This window comes from Phallusia mammillata, chromosome 3 (assembly GCF_965637545.1).
Source record: "Phallusia mammillata chromosome 3, kaPhaMamm4.hap1.1, whole genome shotgun sequence".
In the NCBI taxonomy this organism is placed as follows: Eukaryota; Metazoa; Chordata; class Ascidiacea; order Phlebobranchia; family Ascidiidae; genus Phallusia; species Phallusia mammillata.
The window spans coordinates 11239346-11259159 of NC_137254.1; the positions used below are offsets into that span (position 1 = coordinate 11239346).

Sequence of the window (19814 nt, forward strand, 5' to 3'; positions counted from 1 at the left end):
ACCTCGTGCGTCACCTTGTGGACACGAGGCCTGTGCCCCCCCAAGCCTGCCCCCGAGCGCGACCCCAGCCCGGTAAGGCAGAGCCCAAACCTTCGACACCAGCACCCACGACACCCCGGCCCGCTTTTTCCACCCACCCCCATCCCAGACCGACGAACGTCCGGGGCTCCCAGCCCTTTTCAGGGCTCTTGCGTGGAAAGGACCAGTCGGTCACCCAGCGTGCAGGGCGCCGGCCCAACTGCTGATACGTCGTCACAGCAAGTCGAAGTCGATTTCGACCTAGTGACGTCACGGTCGAACCTTCCTGCTGCAAGGTCGACCTTTGAAGGAGAATTAACGTCGAAACTCACCGTTCCGCTTGAACGAGTTTCGACCATGGCCAAGGCGTGGAATGTCGTTGCAAGCCGCAACCTTCCACCTTTCAGTCGGGAGACTGAAGTACTAGCCAAGCTTCCTGCCCGGAAGACTCGACAGTTCATTTATGAACTGTTGAAAAAGGTCAACTTTCCGGCGCAGGAGCTCGAAGGCATCGTCGAGCGCCGTGGAGGGCTCACGGACTTCACGTGCCGCACCAAGGAGGGTGCGCGCACGCTACAAAGGAAACTCGGGTCGCACCCCAACGTGGAGTATGCAAAACTCTACGACTCGGAGTGGACCCGGGTTTGGGTGAAGGAGGTTCCACCCAGGTACTCCAACGAGGAAATCCGTGCATACATCGAACGTAAGCACGGAGAGGTCAAGAAGCACGAGAAGGTCAAGGATCGTTGGGGCCTGTACGATGGCAAACGAACCTTCGACACAAAAACGGTTGACCTCAAGGAAAGCCCAATTGGTCCGAAAATCAGACTGGGTGGTTTGGCCTTTGTCATTGAATATGACAACCAACCACCGCAGTGCTTCGTATGTCGCCAGTTTGGGCACATGCGTGACGAGTGCGAGGCACTCAAAAGCCGGGAAAACACACCCGAAAACTCGGTAGAGGAAGCGGTCGAGGGCCCGCCTCTACCTTCGGCTACCTCCACCCCGGTGCGGGCGGAGAAGAACGACGGTTTTCAGGTGGTCCAGGGGCACCGAAACCGAAAGAAAAGCGGCAACGCGAATGCCAACCCCCTGAAGTCCAGTGCCACCGAGACAGGCACCCTGGTTGCACAGGCACTGGAGCCTCTAACAACAGAGGCCAACAAGGAACTTCAGCATCCGGAGTGCGGCACCTCGGGTGCCCCCGACAATGGGAAACTTCAGTATCCGGAGGACGGCACCTCGGGTGCCTCCGACAATGGGAAACTTCAGAATCCGGAGGGCGTCACCTCGGGTGACCCCGACAAAGGAAAGGATCTTCAGTATCCGGAGGGCGACACCTCGGGTGCCCCCGACAAAGGAAAGGATCTTCAGTATCCGGAGGGCGGCACCTCGGGTGCCCCCGCCCCTCCTGGCCCAAGGCCACAACGAAACCCGCCGCGGAAACCAAAGAAGAGCGCGGGAGGCACTTCGGGTGCCGCAGCCAAGAAACCCGGGGCGACAAAGAAGCAAACCCCGCGGAAATCTGGGCCCACACCTGATCCTGAGGGTGGTACCTCGGGTGCCCCCGACCCTACCGGCGGGAAAACAGGGCCCAGTTCCCCGCCAACACAGGATCCGGACTTGGATTTACTGGACAAAGATTTGGATTTATTGGCCCACCCGGCTGAAGACAAAGAAGTGGATTTATTGGCCGACCCGGCCGAAGAGAAGGAAATCCAACTGAAAGAGGGAATCCTCGAAGACCTTTTGGAAGCTGCAAGAGACCTCTCTGACTCCAGCGGAGAGGACAAGGTACCGATACTTAATAAGCGTGATAGGTCGTCGTCGAACTCTGGCGATGACCGAAAGCGGGCCTGTTTTGAAAATTTTCACAATATCGTTTCGTGTGAGTGCGGGCAGGACACGCTTCTATCTAAAGAGGGAGAAGCCATAACTTGTCCGGGTTGTAAAAAGTGCTACATTAAATGCTCGTGTGGCCATGCTCATCCGTTAGGGGATGGGCAAGGTAGCCAATGCTCTGAGTGTAAAACGTTTTTCCCCATGCACGCTCTTAACTATACCGTTTAGGGACTAGAAGCGTTTTTTTTTGATACACCGTTGTAACACGCCAATATCAATAGTCATGGCGAATTTCCTAAAAATAGCCACATTCAACGTCGGGGGGATGGCCGATCCAGCTAAGCGATCCGCTGTATTGTCATCCCTCCGGTCGTTAGACGCCCACATCATTCTCCTCCAGGAGACGCATAGTTCTCCTGTGACGGAGGGTGGGTGGTGCGTCGAATGGGAGCCGAATAAAGCGATTTTTTGGTCTTCTCTTTCGGGGGCCCGATCGGAGAACGGAGTCGGGATCTTGCTAAAGCATAACGCCCTTAGCTTTGTTTCTCACTCTGGGGATGGGAACGGTAGAATTTTGGCTGCCGACATTAGACTTTACCATTCAATCATACACGTCGTAAACGTGTATGCCCCTAACCGTACCGAAAGCACTCCCTTAAGGAATGCTTTCTTCGACTCCCTTTATACCTACACCTACTCGAGGCATCCCACTCTCTTGGCCGGTGATTTCAACGGTGTGCAGGACCCGATACTTGAGCGTTTCCCCCCCTTACGTGGTAGTAACGAAAAGTTGTCAGGTCTTATCGCCCTTGTTGAGAACCTCCAGTTGTCGGATTCCTTCCGAAAGCTGTACGGCAACCGTATTTTTTACACACGTAGACAACATAACACTCAATCACGTCTAGACAGATTTTACATTTCATCTCATGTGCACCCCATTTCGGAATTTGGCACACAAAATTCACTTTCAGACCACGACATCATAACACTACAGATTCGGACAGAGCCTCAGCCCCCTAGGGGGAAGGGGATCTGGAAGAATAACACTAGCACTTACACAACAGACGCCTTCCAGGAGGAACTTGAACGCAGGTGGGCCTTGTGGCGAACGCTACAGGTCCCCTGCTTCAAGGATAAATTCTCTTGGTGGCTCGACATGAAACACCGCATTAAATTAATGAACATAGCACACTCACAACAGAACAGACAACAGGCAAACACGGAAGCCAAACAACTTGAGGAAAGGGTTACGGCTATTTGGGGGCAATTGGCAAGGGACCCTACCCTCCTCCCCGAATACCTCTCTTTAAAACGCCTTTCGGCCAACACCCAGCGACAATCTGCTCGCGCCAAAATTTTAAAATCCCAAGCTTCCTGTTTTGACCGCGGTGATCGGGGTACCAAGGAGTTCTTTCAGCGTTTCACTGAACATAGATCTAATACTGGTATTGTTAAACTGTGTGATGATTCCGGTCGCCACACGGAAAACACTAACGAGATGCTTAACATCGCCCACACCTTTTACAGTAAACTTTACACGAAACGCCCTACATGTACAGCAGCTCAGCAGCACTTCCTGCAACACGTCACCCCTAAACTTGACTCGAATGATGATACACTAGGTAAGCCCATAACGGCTGAGGAAGTGCTGAACACAATTATGCAAATGTCGTTGGGGAAATCCCCTGGACCCGATGGCGTCAGCGTCGAGTTCTACCGCTCGTGCTGGCGTATCATTGGCCAGGATTTAACTGACGTCATTAATACGATACACTCGTCGGGAACCGTCCCGGACGAGATGAAACGTGGCACAGTTACTCTAATCCATAAGAAAAACGACACAACACTGCTGAAGAACTACCGCCCGATCTCGTTGCTTAACACTGACCTTAAAATCTACACCAAGATTCTGGCAAATCGCATGCGCGCGCTCCTGGACAAGGTCTTGCACCCCCAACAATTTGCTGCGCCCGCCCGTCGAATTGCCGACGCCACTGTTTTGCTGAGAGATCTCTATTGTGATGCGATAGAGCGGGGCACAGATGCTTTCATTATTTCGCTCGACTTCGAGAAGGCTTTTGATTCAGTTGACCATGAATGGCTTTATTCGGTTATGACTAAAATGTGTTTCCCTGAACACTTTGTAAAACTAGTTCAGTCACTTAACACAAACGCGCAGTCGAATGTTCTAGTTAATGGACACCAAAGCCCGCTGTTCACTGTGGGTAGAGGAGTGAGGCAAGGGGACCCCCTGAGTCTCTTCCTCTACCTAATCGCCGCAACCCCTTTCTCACTAGCCCTTACGGCAGACACAAGCGTCCGTGGCATCGACGTACCTGGGAGACACGTGATCAAGTGCCCCAGTTACGCCGATGACACAACCCTCACCCTGACGCATCCCTACTCTGTTACACGTGCATTCCAGCATCTCGAACTCCTTTACTCGGCCTCTGGACTAGCACTTAATGTGTCGAAATCCAAAGGCCTCTTTACCAAGCCAAATCCCCCATTGGCTTCTTTACCACCTCTTGAGTGGACGTCATCCCACATCAGTCTCTTGGGGACCGTTATCGGCAATGCCGGTAGCGTAACCGAGAGCTGGCGTGCCCACTATCGCACATTCCGTTCCTCTATGACTTACCACACTCGGTACATACTCACCTGGAATGCCAAATCATTAATCTCTAAATCCAAACTTTTACCCCTACTCACTTACCAGGCCTCGACATACCCTATCCCCCACTCCCTTAGGCGAAGGGTGAATAGCGCGTGCGAGGTGTTTATGACGAACAACACGAAACTGATCATACCCATTGACACTCTGGCACTCCCTTTTGACAGAGGAGGCTACAACGTGGCGAACTGTCCACTTTACTGCGATCTTTTCTTTATGCAGCCTATATTTTCCTACTGTAGACATAGATTGAACGACACCCCAACCTCCCCCGGTATGGCCATGGTCGAGTATAACATCGGACTACAGCTCTCCCACCGGTTTGATCTGCGCTTGCGCAACAACCATCCCCATGCTGTTAGTCCTTCACCTTTCTATAGTAAAACCCTATCTCTTATTGAAAAATATAATTTAACCTTTGACCAACTCGTCCGTGGATCCATCCGTACCCTTTATCGGTTAATAACCTGTTCCCAAACGAATATCCCTGGCGCGGGCGGCTCTCAAGCGTCCCACGACCGTCGCTGGGGCAATGTTCACCACCCTATCCTCACCAACGCAATGAAGTCGTTCAACTACAGAACTATTTGGGATGTACTACCCGTATCCTCCAAATTTTTTCAATTTTCTCTTGACCCAACCACGTTGTGCCAATTCTGTGGGAGGAGCCCAGAGACCTCCACTCACATTTTCACCTCGTGTCCCGTACTCTCCCCGGTACGGGACTACATACAACGCCTTACAAACCGTATTACACACACTGACACCACGCTCTGCGGAGACATGATCATAAAACTTATCATTCCACCCAACATTGAAATATTTACAGAGCACCTAGTATATATCTTTACACTCACTCGGCACCACATCTGGAAAGCCAGAAACCGCATAAAATACGAAGACAGAAAAATTTTACCTCATCACATAATTTCTACCATTAAAAAAGCTATTGCACATCGACTTGCAGTCGAAAACAATAGGGTTGACACAACACATAAGGATATTATTCAAGACCTCAGGGATTTGACGGTGTAGCAGACTAACGCTTCTAGGGACGTCTCCGGTTGTCACATAAAAATCCGATCTCAACCAACCGTAGGAACTAATTTGCATAAATTCCAATTTCGACGACCTGCTTAATTTTGTTTCGCCATTTTGTTTGTTTCTCACGCACAGCCAAATTTTTTACACTAATTCTTTTTTTCCGTTACTGTATTGCCTTTTTTTCTATTCACCCTGCAAGACAACCGAGAGCGTCATAGATTAACATCAAACATCCCCAGTTACTTCTTTTTCATTGACCCTGTTTTGAAAAATTTTGTTTCCATTTACCGTATTTATTTGCTGCAGGCCCGCAGCGCTTCCACCGAGTACTTGAACAGTGTGCATATATGCACGCCACAAACGACTAGTGGCGAAACCATGGTGACTTGTGCGCCATGCGTATTATTCAATTAGGCAGCGGTGTCCGGACCGCGTCGAAACGATTTTCGCTTTCGAGAAACCCCGATATGGAGTTCTCAGTTTCATAAAATACGATACTTTTGCATGAATTTGCTTTCTACTTCTCTCTTTTCGCATCCTCCCAGGGTCAAGCATATCCACCAATTGTGGGGAGCGACGACCCTGACTTTGTATTTTCCATTTCTTAACAGTATAGTTTCTTTTGTTTCCCCCTCCCGATAATTCCCACGAGAAAAAGCCCACAATTTTGAACCGTTGCCCACTACCATTGAATAGTCTAGTGGTAACGGCGTAAGTCCCGTAATAAACAGATCACGGGTTCTAATCCTGATCTTCCCCCTAAAATTAATGTTTGAGATCGGTAGTGTATGCAATGCTCCTTTCTACCTTCCCTCTTCGCCCTTCTCCCAGGGTCAATGCATACCCGTCGTCGGCGGGGAGCGAAGACCCTGTCTTTTTGCCTTACAATTCTCAACCGTTTTTGTTTTCTTGCGTGCTTCACGTGACCCTTGTTTGTTTCGCTCTCTATTTTCTCGTGCGTGTCTCTTGTACTACGATTTTTATGTCGTGTACCGGTGACGTCATTTTTTTTTGTTTTTATATTCGTGCGTGCGTGTTTTATTTTTCGCTATTCGTACTACGATTTCTATGTCGGGTACTCGTGACGTCTTTACCTTTTTCTTTTCACTTCGCGCCGCTTCTCGCAGGGCCCAAGCATATCCGCCAAGGCGGGGAGTAATGGCCCTGGCTTTCTTCTTCTCTTATTGACCAACCCCGAGGGGTAACGGCACCGCGTTGTCAGGCGTGACGTGCCCGAAATTCATCGGCCTGATGATTTCGTTGTTTGTTTTTATTATCGCATTGAGTTTTTCGTATCGCTTCGTTTATTGGCGTTACAATAAACAAAAGAGACACCATTTTTTCGACTCTAATCAATTTAAACTGGGTTCCGAACTGCTGCGGGCCGTTTAATTCTTTGTTTATTTATTATATGACATGTTGCTGGGCCTTAAAATACGTCGATGAGGGCGCCAACGAGGCTCCCCGTTGTGCAGTAGCTGAACTACAGCGCAAAGCTGCGCGGGCTGGACGGCTAATTAGCATACGTAATTACGTCATCAGCAGACAGGCTCCAGCAAGTCGCGCCGGTAATTACCGGCTGGGTGCACACCTGCGTGCCTCAACTGGCCCTGTAAAGTCGCAATTAAAGGGGATGAGCGTAAGGAAAACCTGCTGACGGACTACAGCAGCTCGGAAATTCAGCACTTTTCGCTCGTTTTGCCCCGTACTTTACCATGCTGGGCCCGATGGGAGCGACCCCGACAGTTTTCGATCCTTTTCTTGCCTTCTTACATTGAATAACTCACGTGGTAGCGCAAATCCAAGCTTGTGCGGGCGGTTGGTAGCCGCCTGTTACCTCACAACGGCATTCTATTTGAATAAGGTAAGCATCAGCACATCTTTTTGTGCCATTTTTTCGACTCTAATCAATTTAAACTGGGTTCCGAACTGCTGCGGGCCGTTTAATTCTTTGTTTATTTATTATATGACATGTTGCTGGGCCTTAAAATACGTCGATGAGGGCGCCAACGAGGCTCCCCGTTGTGCAGTAGCTGAACTACAGCGCAAAGCTGCGCGGGCTGGACGGCTAATTAGCATACGTAATTACGTCATCAGCAGACAGGCTCCAGCAAGTCGCGCCGGTAATTACCGGCTGGGTGCACACCTGCGTGCCTCAACTGGCCCTGTAAAGTCGCAATTAAAGGGGATGAGCGTAAGGAAAACCTGCTGACGGACTACAGCAGCTCGGAAATTCAGCACTTTTCGCTCGTTTTGCCCCGTACTTTACCATGCTGGGCCCGATGGGAGCGACCCCGACAGTTTTCGATCCTTTTCTTGCCTTCTTACATTGAATAACTCACGTGGTAGCGCAAATCCAAGCTTGTGCGGGCGGTTGGTAGCCGCCTGTTACCTCACAACGGCATTCTATTTGAATAAGGTAAGCATCAGCACATCTTTTTGTGCCATTTTTTCGACTCTAATCAATTTAAACTGGGTTCCGAACTGCTGCGGGCCGTTTAATTCTTTGTTTATTTATTATATGACATGTTGCTGGGCCTTAAAATACGTCGATGAGGGCGCCAACGAGGCTCCCCGTTGTGCAGTAGCTGAACTACAGCGCAAAGCTGCGCGGGCTGGACGGCTAATTAGCATACGTAATTACGTCATCAGCAGACAGGCTCCAGCAAGTCGCGCCGGTAATTACCGGCTGGGTGCACACCTGCGTGCCTCAACTGGCCCTGTAAAGTCGCAATTAAAGGGGATGAGCGTAAGGAAAACCTGCTGACGGACTACAGCAGCTCGGAAATTCAGCACTTTTCGCTCGTTTTGCCCCGTACTTTACCATGCTGGGCCCGATGGGAGCGACCCCGACAGTTTTCGATCCTTTTCTTGCCTTCTTACATTGAATAACTCACGTGGTAGCGCAAATCCAAGCTTGTGCGGGCGGTTGGTAGCCGCCTGTTACCTCACAACGGCATTCTATTTGAATAAGGTAAGCATCAGCACATCTTTTTGTGCCATTTTTTCGACTCTAATCAATTTAAACTGGGTTCCGAACTGCTGCGGGCCGTTTAATTCTTTGTTTATTTATTATATGACATGTTGCTGGGCCTTAAAATACGTCGATGAGGGCGCCAACGAGGCTCCCCGTTGTGCAGTAGCTGAACTACAGCGCAAAGCTGCGCGGGCTGGACGGCTAATTAGCATACGTAATTACGTCATCAGCAGACAGGCTCCAGCAAGTCGCGCCGGTAATTACCGGCTGGGTGCACACCTGCGTGCCTCAACTGGCCCTGTAAAGTCGCAATTAAAGGGGATGAGCGTAAGGAAAACCTGCTGACGGACTACAGCAGCTCGGAAATTCAGCACTTTTCGCTCGTTTTGCCCCGTACTTTACCATGCTGGGCCCGATGGGAGCGACCCCGACAGTTTTCGATCCTTTTCTTGCCTTCTTACATTGAATAACTCACGTGGTAGCGCAAATCCAAGCTTGTGCGGGCGGTTGGTAGCCGCCTGTTACCTCACAACGGCATTCTATTTGAATAAGGTAAGCATCAGCACATCTTTTTGTGCCATTTTTTCGACTCTAATCAATTTAAACTGGGTTCCGAACTGCTGCGGGCCGTTTAATTCTTTGTTTATTTATTATATGACATGTTGCTGGGCCTTAAAATACGTCGATGAGGGCGCCAACGAGGCTCCCCGTTGTGCAGTAGCTGAACTACAGCGCAAAGCTGCGCGGGCTGGACGGCTAATTAGCATACGTAATTACGTCATCAGCAGACAGGCTCCAGCAAGTCGCGCCGGTAATTACCGGCTGGGTGCACACCTGCGTGCCTCAACTGGCCCTGTAAAGTCGCAATTAAAGGGGATGAGCGTAAGGAAAACCTGCTGACGGACTACAGCAGCTCGGAAATTCAGCACTTTTCGCTCGTTTTGCCCCGTACTTTACCATGCTGGGCCCGATGGGAGCGACCCCGACAGTTTTCGATCCTTTTCTTGCCTTCTTACATTGAATAACTCACGTGGTAGCGCAAATCCAAGCTTGTGCGGGCGGTTGGTAGCCGCCTGTTACCTCACAACGGCATTCTATTTGAATAAGGTAAGCATCAGCACATCTTTTTGTGCCATTTTTTCGACTCTAATCAATTTAAACTGGGTTCCGAACTGCTGCGGGCCGTTTAATTCTTTGTTTATTTATTATATGACATGTTGCTGGGCCTTAAAATACGTCGATGAGGGCGCCAACGAGGCTCCCCGTTGTGCAGTAGCTGAACTACAGCGCAAAGCTGCGCGGGCTGGACGGCTAATTAGCATACGTAATTACGTCATCAGCAGACAGGCTCCAGCAAGTCGCGCCGGTAATTACCGGCTGGGTGCACACCTGCGTGCCTCAACTGGCCCTGTAAAGTCGCAATTAAAGGGGATGAGCGTAAGGAAAACCTGCTGACGGACTACAGCAGCTCGGAAATTCAGCACTTTTCGCTCGTTTTGCCCCGTACTTTACCATGCTGGGCCCGATGGGAGCGACCCCGACAGTTTTCGATCCTTTTCTTGCCTTCTTACATTGAATAACTCACGTGGTAGCGCAAATCCAAGCTTGTGCGGGCGGTTGGTAGCCGCCTGTTACCTCACAACGGCATTCTATTTGAATAAGGTAAGCATCAGCACATCTTTTTGTGCCATTTTTTCGACTCTAATCAATTTAAACTGGGTTCCGAACTGCTGCGGGCCGTTTAATTCTTTGTTTATTTATTATATGACATGTTGCTGGGCCTTAAAATACGTCGATGAGGGCGCCAACGAGGCTCCCCGTTGTGCAGTAGCTGAACTACAGCGCAAAGCTGCGCGGGCTGGACGGCTAATTAGCATACGTAATTACGTCATCAGCAGACAGGCTCCAGCAAGTCGCGCCGGTAATTACCGGCTGGGTGCACACCTGCGTGCCTCAACTGGCCCTGTAAAGTCGCAATTAAAGGGGATGAGCGTAAGGAAAACCTGCTGACGGACTACAGCAGCTCGGAAATTCAGCACTTTTCGCTCGTTTTGCCCCGTACTTTACCATGCTGGGCCCGATGGGAGCGACCCCGACAGTTTTCGATCCTTTTCTTGCCTTCTTACATTGAATAACTCACGTGGTAGCGCAAATCCAAGCTTGTGCGGGCGGTTGGTAGCCGCCTGTTACCTCACAACGGCATTCTATTTGAATAAGGTAAGCATCAGCACATCTTTTTGTGCCATTTTTTCGACTCTAATCAATTTAAACTGGGTTCCGAACTGCTGCGGGCCGTTTAATTCTTTGTTTATTTATTATATGACATGTTGCTGGGCCTTAAAATACGTCGATGAGGGCGCCAACGAGGCTCCCCGTTGTGCAGTAGCTGAACTACAGCGCAAAGCTGCGCGGGCTGGACGGCTAATTAGCATACGTAATTACGTCATCAGCAGACAGGCTCCAGCAAGTCGCGCCGGTAATTACCGGCTGGGTGCACACCTGCGTGCCTCAACTGGCCCTGTAAAGTCGCAATTAAAGGGGATGAGCGTAAGGAAAACCTGCTGACGGACTACAGCAGCTCGGAAATTCAGCACTTTTCGCTCGTTTTGCCCCGTACTTTACCATGCTGGGCCCGATGGGAGCGACCCCGACAGTTTTCGATCCTTTTCTTGCCTTCTTACATTGAATAACTCACGTGGTAGCGCAAATCCAAGCTTGTGCGGGCGGTTGGTAGCCGCCTGTTACCTCACAACGGCATTCTATTTGAATAAGGTAAGCATCAGCACATCTTTTTGTGCCATTTTTTCGACTCTAATCAATTTAAACTGGGTTCCGAACTGCTGCGGGCCGTTTAATTCTTTGTTTATTTATTATATGACATGTTGCTGGGCCTTAAAATACGTCGATGAGGGCGCCAACGAGGCTCCCCGTTGTGCAGTAGCTGAACTACAGCGCAAAGCTGCGCGGGCTGGACGGCTAATTAGCATACGTAATTACGTCATCAGCAGACAGGCTCCAGCAAGTCGCGCCGGTAATTACCGGCTGGGTGCACACCTGCGTGCCTCAACTGGCCCTGTAAAGTCGCAATTAAAGGGGATGAGCGTAAGGAAAACCTGCTGACGGACTACAGCAGCTCGGAAATTCAGCACTTTTCGCTCGTTTTGCCCCGTACTTTACCATGCTGGGCCCGATGGGAGCGACCCCGACAGTTTTCGATCCTTTTCTTGCCTTCTTACATTGAATAACTCACGTGGTAGCGCAAATCCAAGCTTGTGCGGGCGGTTGGTAGCCGCCTGTTACCTCACAACGGCATTCTATTTGAATAAGGTAAGCATCAGCACATCTTTTTGTGCCATTTTTTCGACTCTAATCAATTTAAACTGGGTTCCGAACTGCTGCGGGCCGTTTAATTCTTTGTTTATTTATTATATGACATGTTGCTGGGCCTTAAAATACGTCGATGAGGGCGCCAACGAGGCTCCCCGTTGTGCAGTAGCTGAACTACAGCGCAAAGCTGCGCGGGCTGGACGGCTAATTAGCATACGTAATTACGTCATCAGCAGACAGGCTCCAGCAAGTCGCGCCGGTAATTACCGGCTGGGTGCACACCTGCGTGCCTCAACTGGCCCTGTAAAGTCGCAATTAAAGGGGATGAGCGTAAGGAAAACCTGCTGACGGACTACAGCAGCTCGGAAATTCAGCACTTTTCGCTCGTTTTGCCCCGTACTTTACCATGCTGGGCCCGATGGGAGCGACCCCGACAGTTTTCGATCCTTTTCTTGCCTTCTTACATTGAATAACTCACGTGGTAGCGCAAATCCAAGCTTGTGCGGGCGGTTGGTAGCCGCCTGTTACCTCACAACGGCATTCTATTTGAATAAGGTAAGCATCAGCACATCTTTTTGTGCCATTTTTTCGACTCTAATCAATTTAAACTGGGTTCCGAACTGCTGCGGGCCGTTTAATTCTTTGTTTATTTATTATATGACATGTTGCTGGGCCTTAAAATACGTCGATGAGGGCGCCAACGAGGCTCCCCGTTGTGCAGTAGCTGAACTACAGCGCAAAGCTGCGCGGGCTGGACGGCTAATTAGCATACGTAATTACGTCATCAGCAGACAGGCTCCAGCAAGTCGCGCCGGTAATTACCGGCTGGGTGCACACCTGCGTGCCTCAACTGGCCCTGTAAAGTCGCAATTAAAGGGGATGAGCGTAAGGAAAACCTGCTGACGGACTACAGCAGCTCGGAAATTCAGCACTTTTCGCTCGTTTTGCCCCGTACTTTACCATGCTGGGCCCGATGGGAGCGACCCCGACAGTTTTCGATCCTTTTCTTGCCTTCTTACATTGAATAACTCACGTGGTAGCGCAAATCCAAGCTTGTGCGGGCGGTTGGTAGCCGCCTGTTACCTCACAACGGCATTCTATTTGAATAAGGTAAGCATCAGCACATCTTTTTGTGCCATTTTTTCGACTCTAATCAATTTAAACTGGGTTCCGAACTGCTGCGGGCCGTTTAATTCTTTGTTTATTTATTATATGACATGTTGCTGGGCCTTAAAATACGTCGATGAGGGCGCCAACGAGGCTCCCCGTTGTGCAGTAGCTGAACTACAGCGCAAAGCTGCGCGGGCTGGACGGCTAATTAGCATACGTAATTACGTCATCAGCAGACAGGCTCCAGCAAGTCGCGCCGGTAATTACCGGCTGGGTGCACACCTGCGTGCCTCAACTGGCCCTGTAAAGTCGCAATTAAAGGGGATGAGCGTAAGGAAAACCTGCTGACGGACTACAGCAGCTCGGAAATTCAGCACTTTTCGCTCGTTTTGCCCCGTACTTTACCATGCTGGGCCCGATGGGAGCGACCCCGACAGTTTTCGATCCTTTTCTTGCCTTCTTACATTGAATAACTCACGTGGTAGCGCAAATCCAAGCTTGTGCGGGCGGTTGGTAGCCGCCTGTTACCTCACAACGGCATTCTATTTGAATAAGGTAAGCATCAGCACATCTTTTTGTGCCATTTTTTCGACTCTAATCAATTTAAACTGGGTTCCGAACTGCTGCGGGCCGTTTAATTCTTTGTTTATTTATTATATGACATGTTGCTGGGCCTTAAAATACGTCGATGAGGGCGCCAACGAGGCTCCCCGTTGTGCAGTAGCTGAACTACAGCGCAAAGCTGCGCGGGCTGGACGGCTAATTAGCATACGTAATTACGTCATCAGCAGACAGGCTCCAGCAAGTCGCGCCGGTAATTACCGGCTGGGTGCACACCTGCGTGCCTCAACTGGCCCTGTAAAGTCGCAATTAAAGGGGATGAGCGTAAGGAAAACCTGCTGACGGACTACAGCAGCTCGGAAATTCAGCACTTTTCGCTCGTTTTGCCCCGTACTTTACCATGCTGGGCCCGATGGGAGCGACCCCGACAGTTTTCGATCCTTTTCTTGCCTTCTTACATTGAATAACTCACGTGGTAGCGCAAATCCAAGCTTGTGCGGGCGGTTGGTAGCCGCCTGTTACCTCACAACGGCATTCTATTTGAATAAGGTAAGCATCAGCACATCTTTTTGTGCCATTTTTTCGACTCTAATCAATTTAAACTGGGTTCCGAACTGCTGCGGGCCGTTTAATTCTTTGTTTATTTATTATATGACATGTTGCTGGGCCTTAAAATACGTCGATGAGGGCGCCAACGAGGCTCCCCGTTGTGCAGTAGCTGAACTACAGCGCAAAGCTGCGCGGGCTGGACGGCTAATTAGCATACGTAATTACGTCATCAGCAGACAGGCTCCAGCAAGTCGCGCCGGTAATTACCGGCTGGGTGCACACCTGCGTGCCTCAACTGGCCCTGTAAAGTCGCAATTAAAGGGGATGAGCGTAAGGAAAACCTGCTGACGGACTACAGCAGCTCGGAAATTCAGCACTTTTCGCTCGTTTTGCCCCGTACTTTACCATGCTGGGCCCGATGGGAGCGACCCCGACAGTTTTCGATCCTTTTCTTGCCTTCTTACATTGAATAACTCACGTGGTAGCGCAAATCCAAGCTTGTGCGGGCGGTTGGTAGCCGCCTGTTACCTCACAACGGCATTCTATTTGAATAAGGTAAGCATCAGCACATCTTTTTGTGCCATTTTTTCGACTCTAATCAATTTAAACTGGGTTCCGAACTGCTGCGGGCCGTTTAATTCTTTGTTTATTTATTATATGACATGTTGCTGGGCCTTAAAATACGTCGATGAGGGCGCCAACGAGGCTCCCCGTTGTGCAGTAGCTGAACTACAGCGCAAAGCTGCGCGGGCTGGACGGCTAATTAGCATACGTAATTACGTCATCAGCAGACAGGCTCCAGCAAGTCGCGCCGGTAATTACCGGCTGGGTGCACACCTGCGTGCCTCAACTGGCCCTGTAAAGTCGCAATTAAAGGGGATGAGCGTAAGGAAAACCTGCTGACGGACTACAGCAGCTCGGAAATTCAGCACTTTTCGCTCGTTTTGCCCCGTACTTTACCATGCTGGGCCCGATGGGAGCGACCCCGACAGTTTTCGATCCTTTTCTTGCCTTCTTACATTGAATAACTCACGTGGTAGCGCAAATCCAAGCTTGTGCGGGCGGTTGGTAGCCGCCTGTTACCTCACAACGGCATTCTATGTGAATAAGGTAAGCATCAGTATTATATTGATTGCCCCTTATCCGTGCCATCAGCAAGTTAAGTCAATAGATTTACACGTGGAACTGGCGCGAATAGAAGTCATTTCGGCTCCCTGTGCGTTTACCCCATCTACTGTTTCCACCCCTGTTAGGCCTAACGTTTGTGCGGACTTCTATTGCCGTCGCAAACGTTCTTACCCGAACTACCCCGTGTGTTCACCACAAAGGGTAGTTGACTCCCCACCTGCTACCCCGGCCACCTCGTGCGTCACCTTGTGGACACGAGGCCTGTGCCCCCCCAAGCCTGCCCCCGAGCGCGACCCCAGCCCGGTAAGGCAGAGCCCAAACCTTCGACACCAGCACCCACGACACCCCGGCCCGCTTTCTCCACCCACCCCCATCCCAGACCGACGAACGTCCGGGGCTCCCAGCCCTTTTCAGGGCTCTTGCGTGGAAAGGACCAGTCGGTCACCCAGCGTGCAGGGCGCCGGCCCAACTGCTGATACGTCGTCACAGCAAGTCGAAGTCGATTTCGACCTAGTGACGTCACGGTCGAACCTTCCTGCTGCAAGGTCGACCTTTGAAGGAGAATTAACGTCGAAACTCACCGTTCCGCTTGAACGAGTTTCGACCATGGCCAAGGCGTGGAATGTCGTTGCAAGCCGCAACCTTCCACCTTTCAGTCGGGAGACTGAAGTACTAGCCAAGCTTCCTGCCCGGAAGACTCGACAGTTCATTTATGAACTGTTGAAAAAGGTCAACTTTCCGGCGCAGGAGCTCGAAGGCATCGTCGAGCGCCGTGGAGGGCTCACGGACTTCACGTGCCGCACCAAGGAGGGTGCGCGCACGCTGCAAAGGAAACTCGGGTCGCACCCCAACGTGGAGTATGCAAAACTCTACGACTCGGAGTGGACCCGGGTTTGGGTGAAGGAGGTTCCACCCAGGTACTCCAACGAGGAAATCCGTGCATACATCGAACGTAAGCACGGAGAGGTCAAGAAGCACGAGAAGGTCAAGGATCGTTGGGGCCTGTACGATGGCAAACGAACCTTCGACACAAAAACGGTTGACCTCAAGGAAAGCCCAATTGGTCCGAAAATCAGACTGGGTGGTTTGGCCTTTGTCATTGAATATGACAACCAACCACCGCAGTGCTTCGTATGTCGCCAGTTTGGGCACATGCGTGACGAGTGCGAGGCACTCAAAAGCCGGGAAAACACCCCCGAAAACTCGGTAGAGGAAGCGGTCGAGGGCCCGCCTCTACCTTCGGCTACCTCCACCCCGGTGCGGGCGGAGAAGAACGACGGTTTTCAGGTGGTCCAGGGGCGCCGAAACCGAAAGAAAAGCGGCAACGCGAATGCCAACCCCCTGAAGTCCAGCGCCACCGAGACAGGCACCCTGGTTGCACAGGCACTGGAGCCTCTAACAACAGAGGCCAACAAGGAACTTCAGCATCCGGAGGGCGGCACCTCGGGTGCCCCCGACAATGGGAAACTTCAGTATCCGGAGGACGGCACCTCGGGTGCCTCCGACAATGGGAAACTTCAGAATCCGGAGGGCGTCACCTCGGGTGACCCCGACAAAGGAATGGATCTTCAGTATCCGGAGGGCGACACCTCGGGTGCCCCCGACAAAGGAAAGGATCTTCAGTATCCGGAGGGCGGCACCTCGGGTGCCCCCGCCCCTCCTGGCCCAAGGCCACAACGAAACCCGCCGCGGAAACCAAAGAAGAGCGCGGGAGGCACTTCGGGTGCCGCAGCCAAGAAACCCGGGGCGACAAAGAAGCAAACCCCGCGGAAATCTGGGCCCACACCTGATCCTGAGGGTGGTACCTCGGGTGCCCCCGACCCTACCGGCGGGAAAACAGGGCCCAGTTCCCCGCCAACACAGGATCCGAACTTGGATTTACTGGACAAAGATTTGGATTTATTGGCCCACCCGGCTGAAGACAAAGAAGTGGATTTATTGGCCGACCCGGCCGAAGAGAAGGAAATCCAACTGAAAGAGGGAATCCTCGAAGACCTTTTGGAAGCTGCAAGAGACCTCTCTGACTCCAGCGGAGAGGACAAGGTACCGGTACTTAATAAGCGTGATAGGTCGTCGTCGAACTCTGGCGATGACCGAAAGCGGGCCTGTTTTGAAAATTTTCACAATATCGTTTCGTGTGAGTGCGGGCAGGACACGCTTCTATCTAAAGAGGGAGAAGCCATAACTTGCCCGGGTTGTAAAAAGTGCTACATTAAATGCTCGTGTGGCCATGCTCATCCGTTAGGGGATGGGCAAGGTAGCCAATGCTCTGAGTGTAAAACGTTTTTCCCCATGCACGCTCTTAACTATACCGTTTAGGGACTAGAAGCGTTTTTTTTGATACACCGTTGTAACACGCCAATATCAATAGTCATGGCGAATTTCCTAAAAATAGCCACATTCAACGTCGGGGGGATGGCCGATCCAGCTAAGCGATCCGCTGTATTGTCATCCCTCCGGTCGTTAGACGCCCACACCATTCTCCTCCAGGAGACGCATAGTTCTCCTGTGACGGAGGGTGGGTGGTGCGTCGAATGGGAGCCGAATAAAGCGATTTTTTGGTCTTCTCTTTCGGGGGCCCGATCGGAGAACGGAGTCGGGATCTTGCTAAAGCATAACGCCCTTAGCTTTGTTTCTCACTCTGGGGATGGGAACGGTAGAATTTTGGCTGCCGACATTAGACTTTACCATTCAATCATACACGTCGTAAACGTGTATGCCCCTAACCGTACCGAAAGCACTCCCTTAAGGAATGCTTTCTTCGACTCCCTTTATACCTACACCTACTCGAGGCATCCCACTCTCTTGGCCGGTGATTTCAACGGTGTGCAGGACCCGATACTTGAGCGTTTCCCCCCCTTACGTGGTAGTAACGAAAAGTTGTCAGGTCTTATCGCCCTTGTTGAGAACCTCCAGTTGTCGGATTCCTTCCGAAAGCTGTACGGCAACCGTATTTTTTACACACGTAGACAACATAACACTCAATCACGTCTAGACAGATTTTACATTTCATCTCATGTGCACCCCATTTCGGAATTTGGCACACAAAATTCACTTTCAGACCACGACATCATAACACTACAGATTCGGACAGAGCCTCAGCCCCCTAGGGGGAAGGGGATCTGGAAGAATAACACTAGCACTTACACAACAGACGCCTTCCAGGAGGAACTTGAACGCAGGTGGGCCTTGTGGCGAACGCTACAGGTCCCCTGCTTCAAGGATAAATTCTCTTGGTGGCTCGACATGAAACACCGCATTAAATTAATGAACATAGCACACTCACAACAGAACAGACAACAGGCAAACACGGAAGCCAAACAACTTGAGGAAAGGGTTACGGCTATTTGGGGGCAATTGGCAAGGGACCCTACCCTCCTCCCCGAATACCTCTCTTTAAAACGCCTTTCGGCCAACACCCAGCGACAATCTGCTCGCGCCAAAATTTTAAAATCCCAAGCTTCCTGTTTTGACCGCGGTGATCGGGGTACCAAGGAGTTCTTTCAGCGTTTCACTGAACATAGATCTAATACTGGTATTGTTAAACTGTGTGATGATTCCGGTCGCCACACGGAAAACACTAACGAGATGCTTAACATCGCCCACACCTTTTACAGTAAACTTTACACGAAACGCCCTACATGTACAGCAGCTCAGCAGCACTTCCTGCAACACGTCACCCCTAAACTTGACTCGAATGATGATACACTAGGTAAGCCCATAACGGCTGAGGAAGTGCTGAACACAATTATGCAAATGTCGTTGGGGAAATCCCCTGGACCCGATGGCGTCAGCGTCGAGTTCTACCGCTCGTGCTGGCGTATCATTGGCCAGGATTTAACTGACGTCATTAATACGATACACTCGTCGGGAACCGTCCCGGACGAGATGAAACGTGGCACAGTTACTCTAATCCATAAGAAAAACGACACAACACTGCTGAAGAACTACCGCCCGATCTCGTTGCTTAACACTGACCTTAAAATCTACACCAAGATTCTGGCAAATCGCATGCGCGCGCTCCTGGACAAGGTCTTGCACCCCCAACAATTTGCTGCGCCCGCCCGTCGAATTGCCGACGCCACTGTTTTGCTGAGAGATCTCTATTGTGATGCGATAGAGCGGGGCACAGATGCTTTCATTATTTCGCTCGACTTCGAGAAGGCTTTTGATTCAGTTGACCATGAATGGCTTTATTCGGTTATGACTAAAATGTGTTTCCCTGAACACTTTGTAAAACTAGTTCAGTCACTTAACACAAACGCGCAGTCGAATGTTCTAGTTAATGGACACCAAAGCCCGCTGTTCACTGTGGGTAGAGGAGTGAGGCAAGGGGACCCCCTGAGTCTCTTCCTCTACCTAATCGCCGCAACCCCTTTCTCACTAGCCCTTATGGCAGACACAAGCGTCCGTGGCATCGACGTACCTGGGAGACACGTGATCAAGTGCCCCAGTTACGCCGATGACACAACCCTCACCCTGACGCATCCCTACTCTGTTACACGTGCATTCCAGCATCTCGAACTCCTTTACTCGGCCTCTGGACTAGCACTTAATGTGTCGAAATCCAAAGGCCTCTTTACC

At 50.9% G+C, this 19814-nt stretch overlaps 2 protein-coding genes across 3 annotated transcripts; both read left to right on the forward strand.

Moving 5' to 3' along the window:
- The first annotated feature begins 9 nt into the window (after positions 1 to 9).
- On the forward strand, positions 10 to 6911 carry LOC145218643 (uncharacterized). 2 transcript variants are annotated; one of them, XM_080086049.1, is made up of 2 exons: positions 10 to 1812; positions 5885 to 6911. In XM_080086049.1, exons 1-2 carry the CDS (start codon positions 376 to 378, stop codon positions 5990 to 5992), a joined length of 1545 nt encoding a protein of 514 aa, XP_079942175.1. In that variant the 5' UTR covers positions 10 to 375; the 3' UTR covers positions 5993 to 6911. The 2 variants fall into 2 exon arrangements, with proteins under 2 accessions (XP_079942175.1, XP_079942174.1); XM_080086048.1 differs by lacking the exon at positions 5885 to 6911 and having other exon boundaries at positions 10 to 2098.
- Positions 6912 to 15150: 8239 nt separating this feature from the next.
- Positions 15151 to 17700, forward strand: LOC145218621 (uncharacterized). Its single transcript, XM_080086027.1, has one exon. It carries the CDS (start codon positions 15837 to 15839, stop codon positions 17547 to 17549), a length of 1713 nt encoding a protein of 570 aa, XP_079942153.1. The 5' UTR covers positions 15151 to 15836; the 3' UTR covers positions 17550 to 17700.
- Positions 17701 to 19814: the final 2114 nt, after the last annotated feature.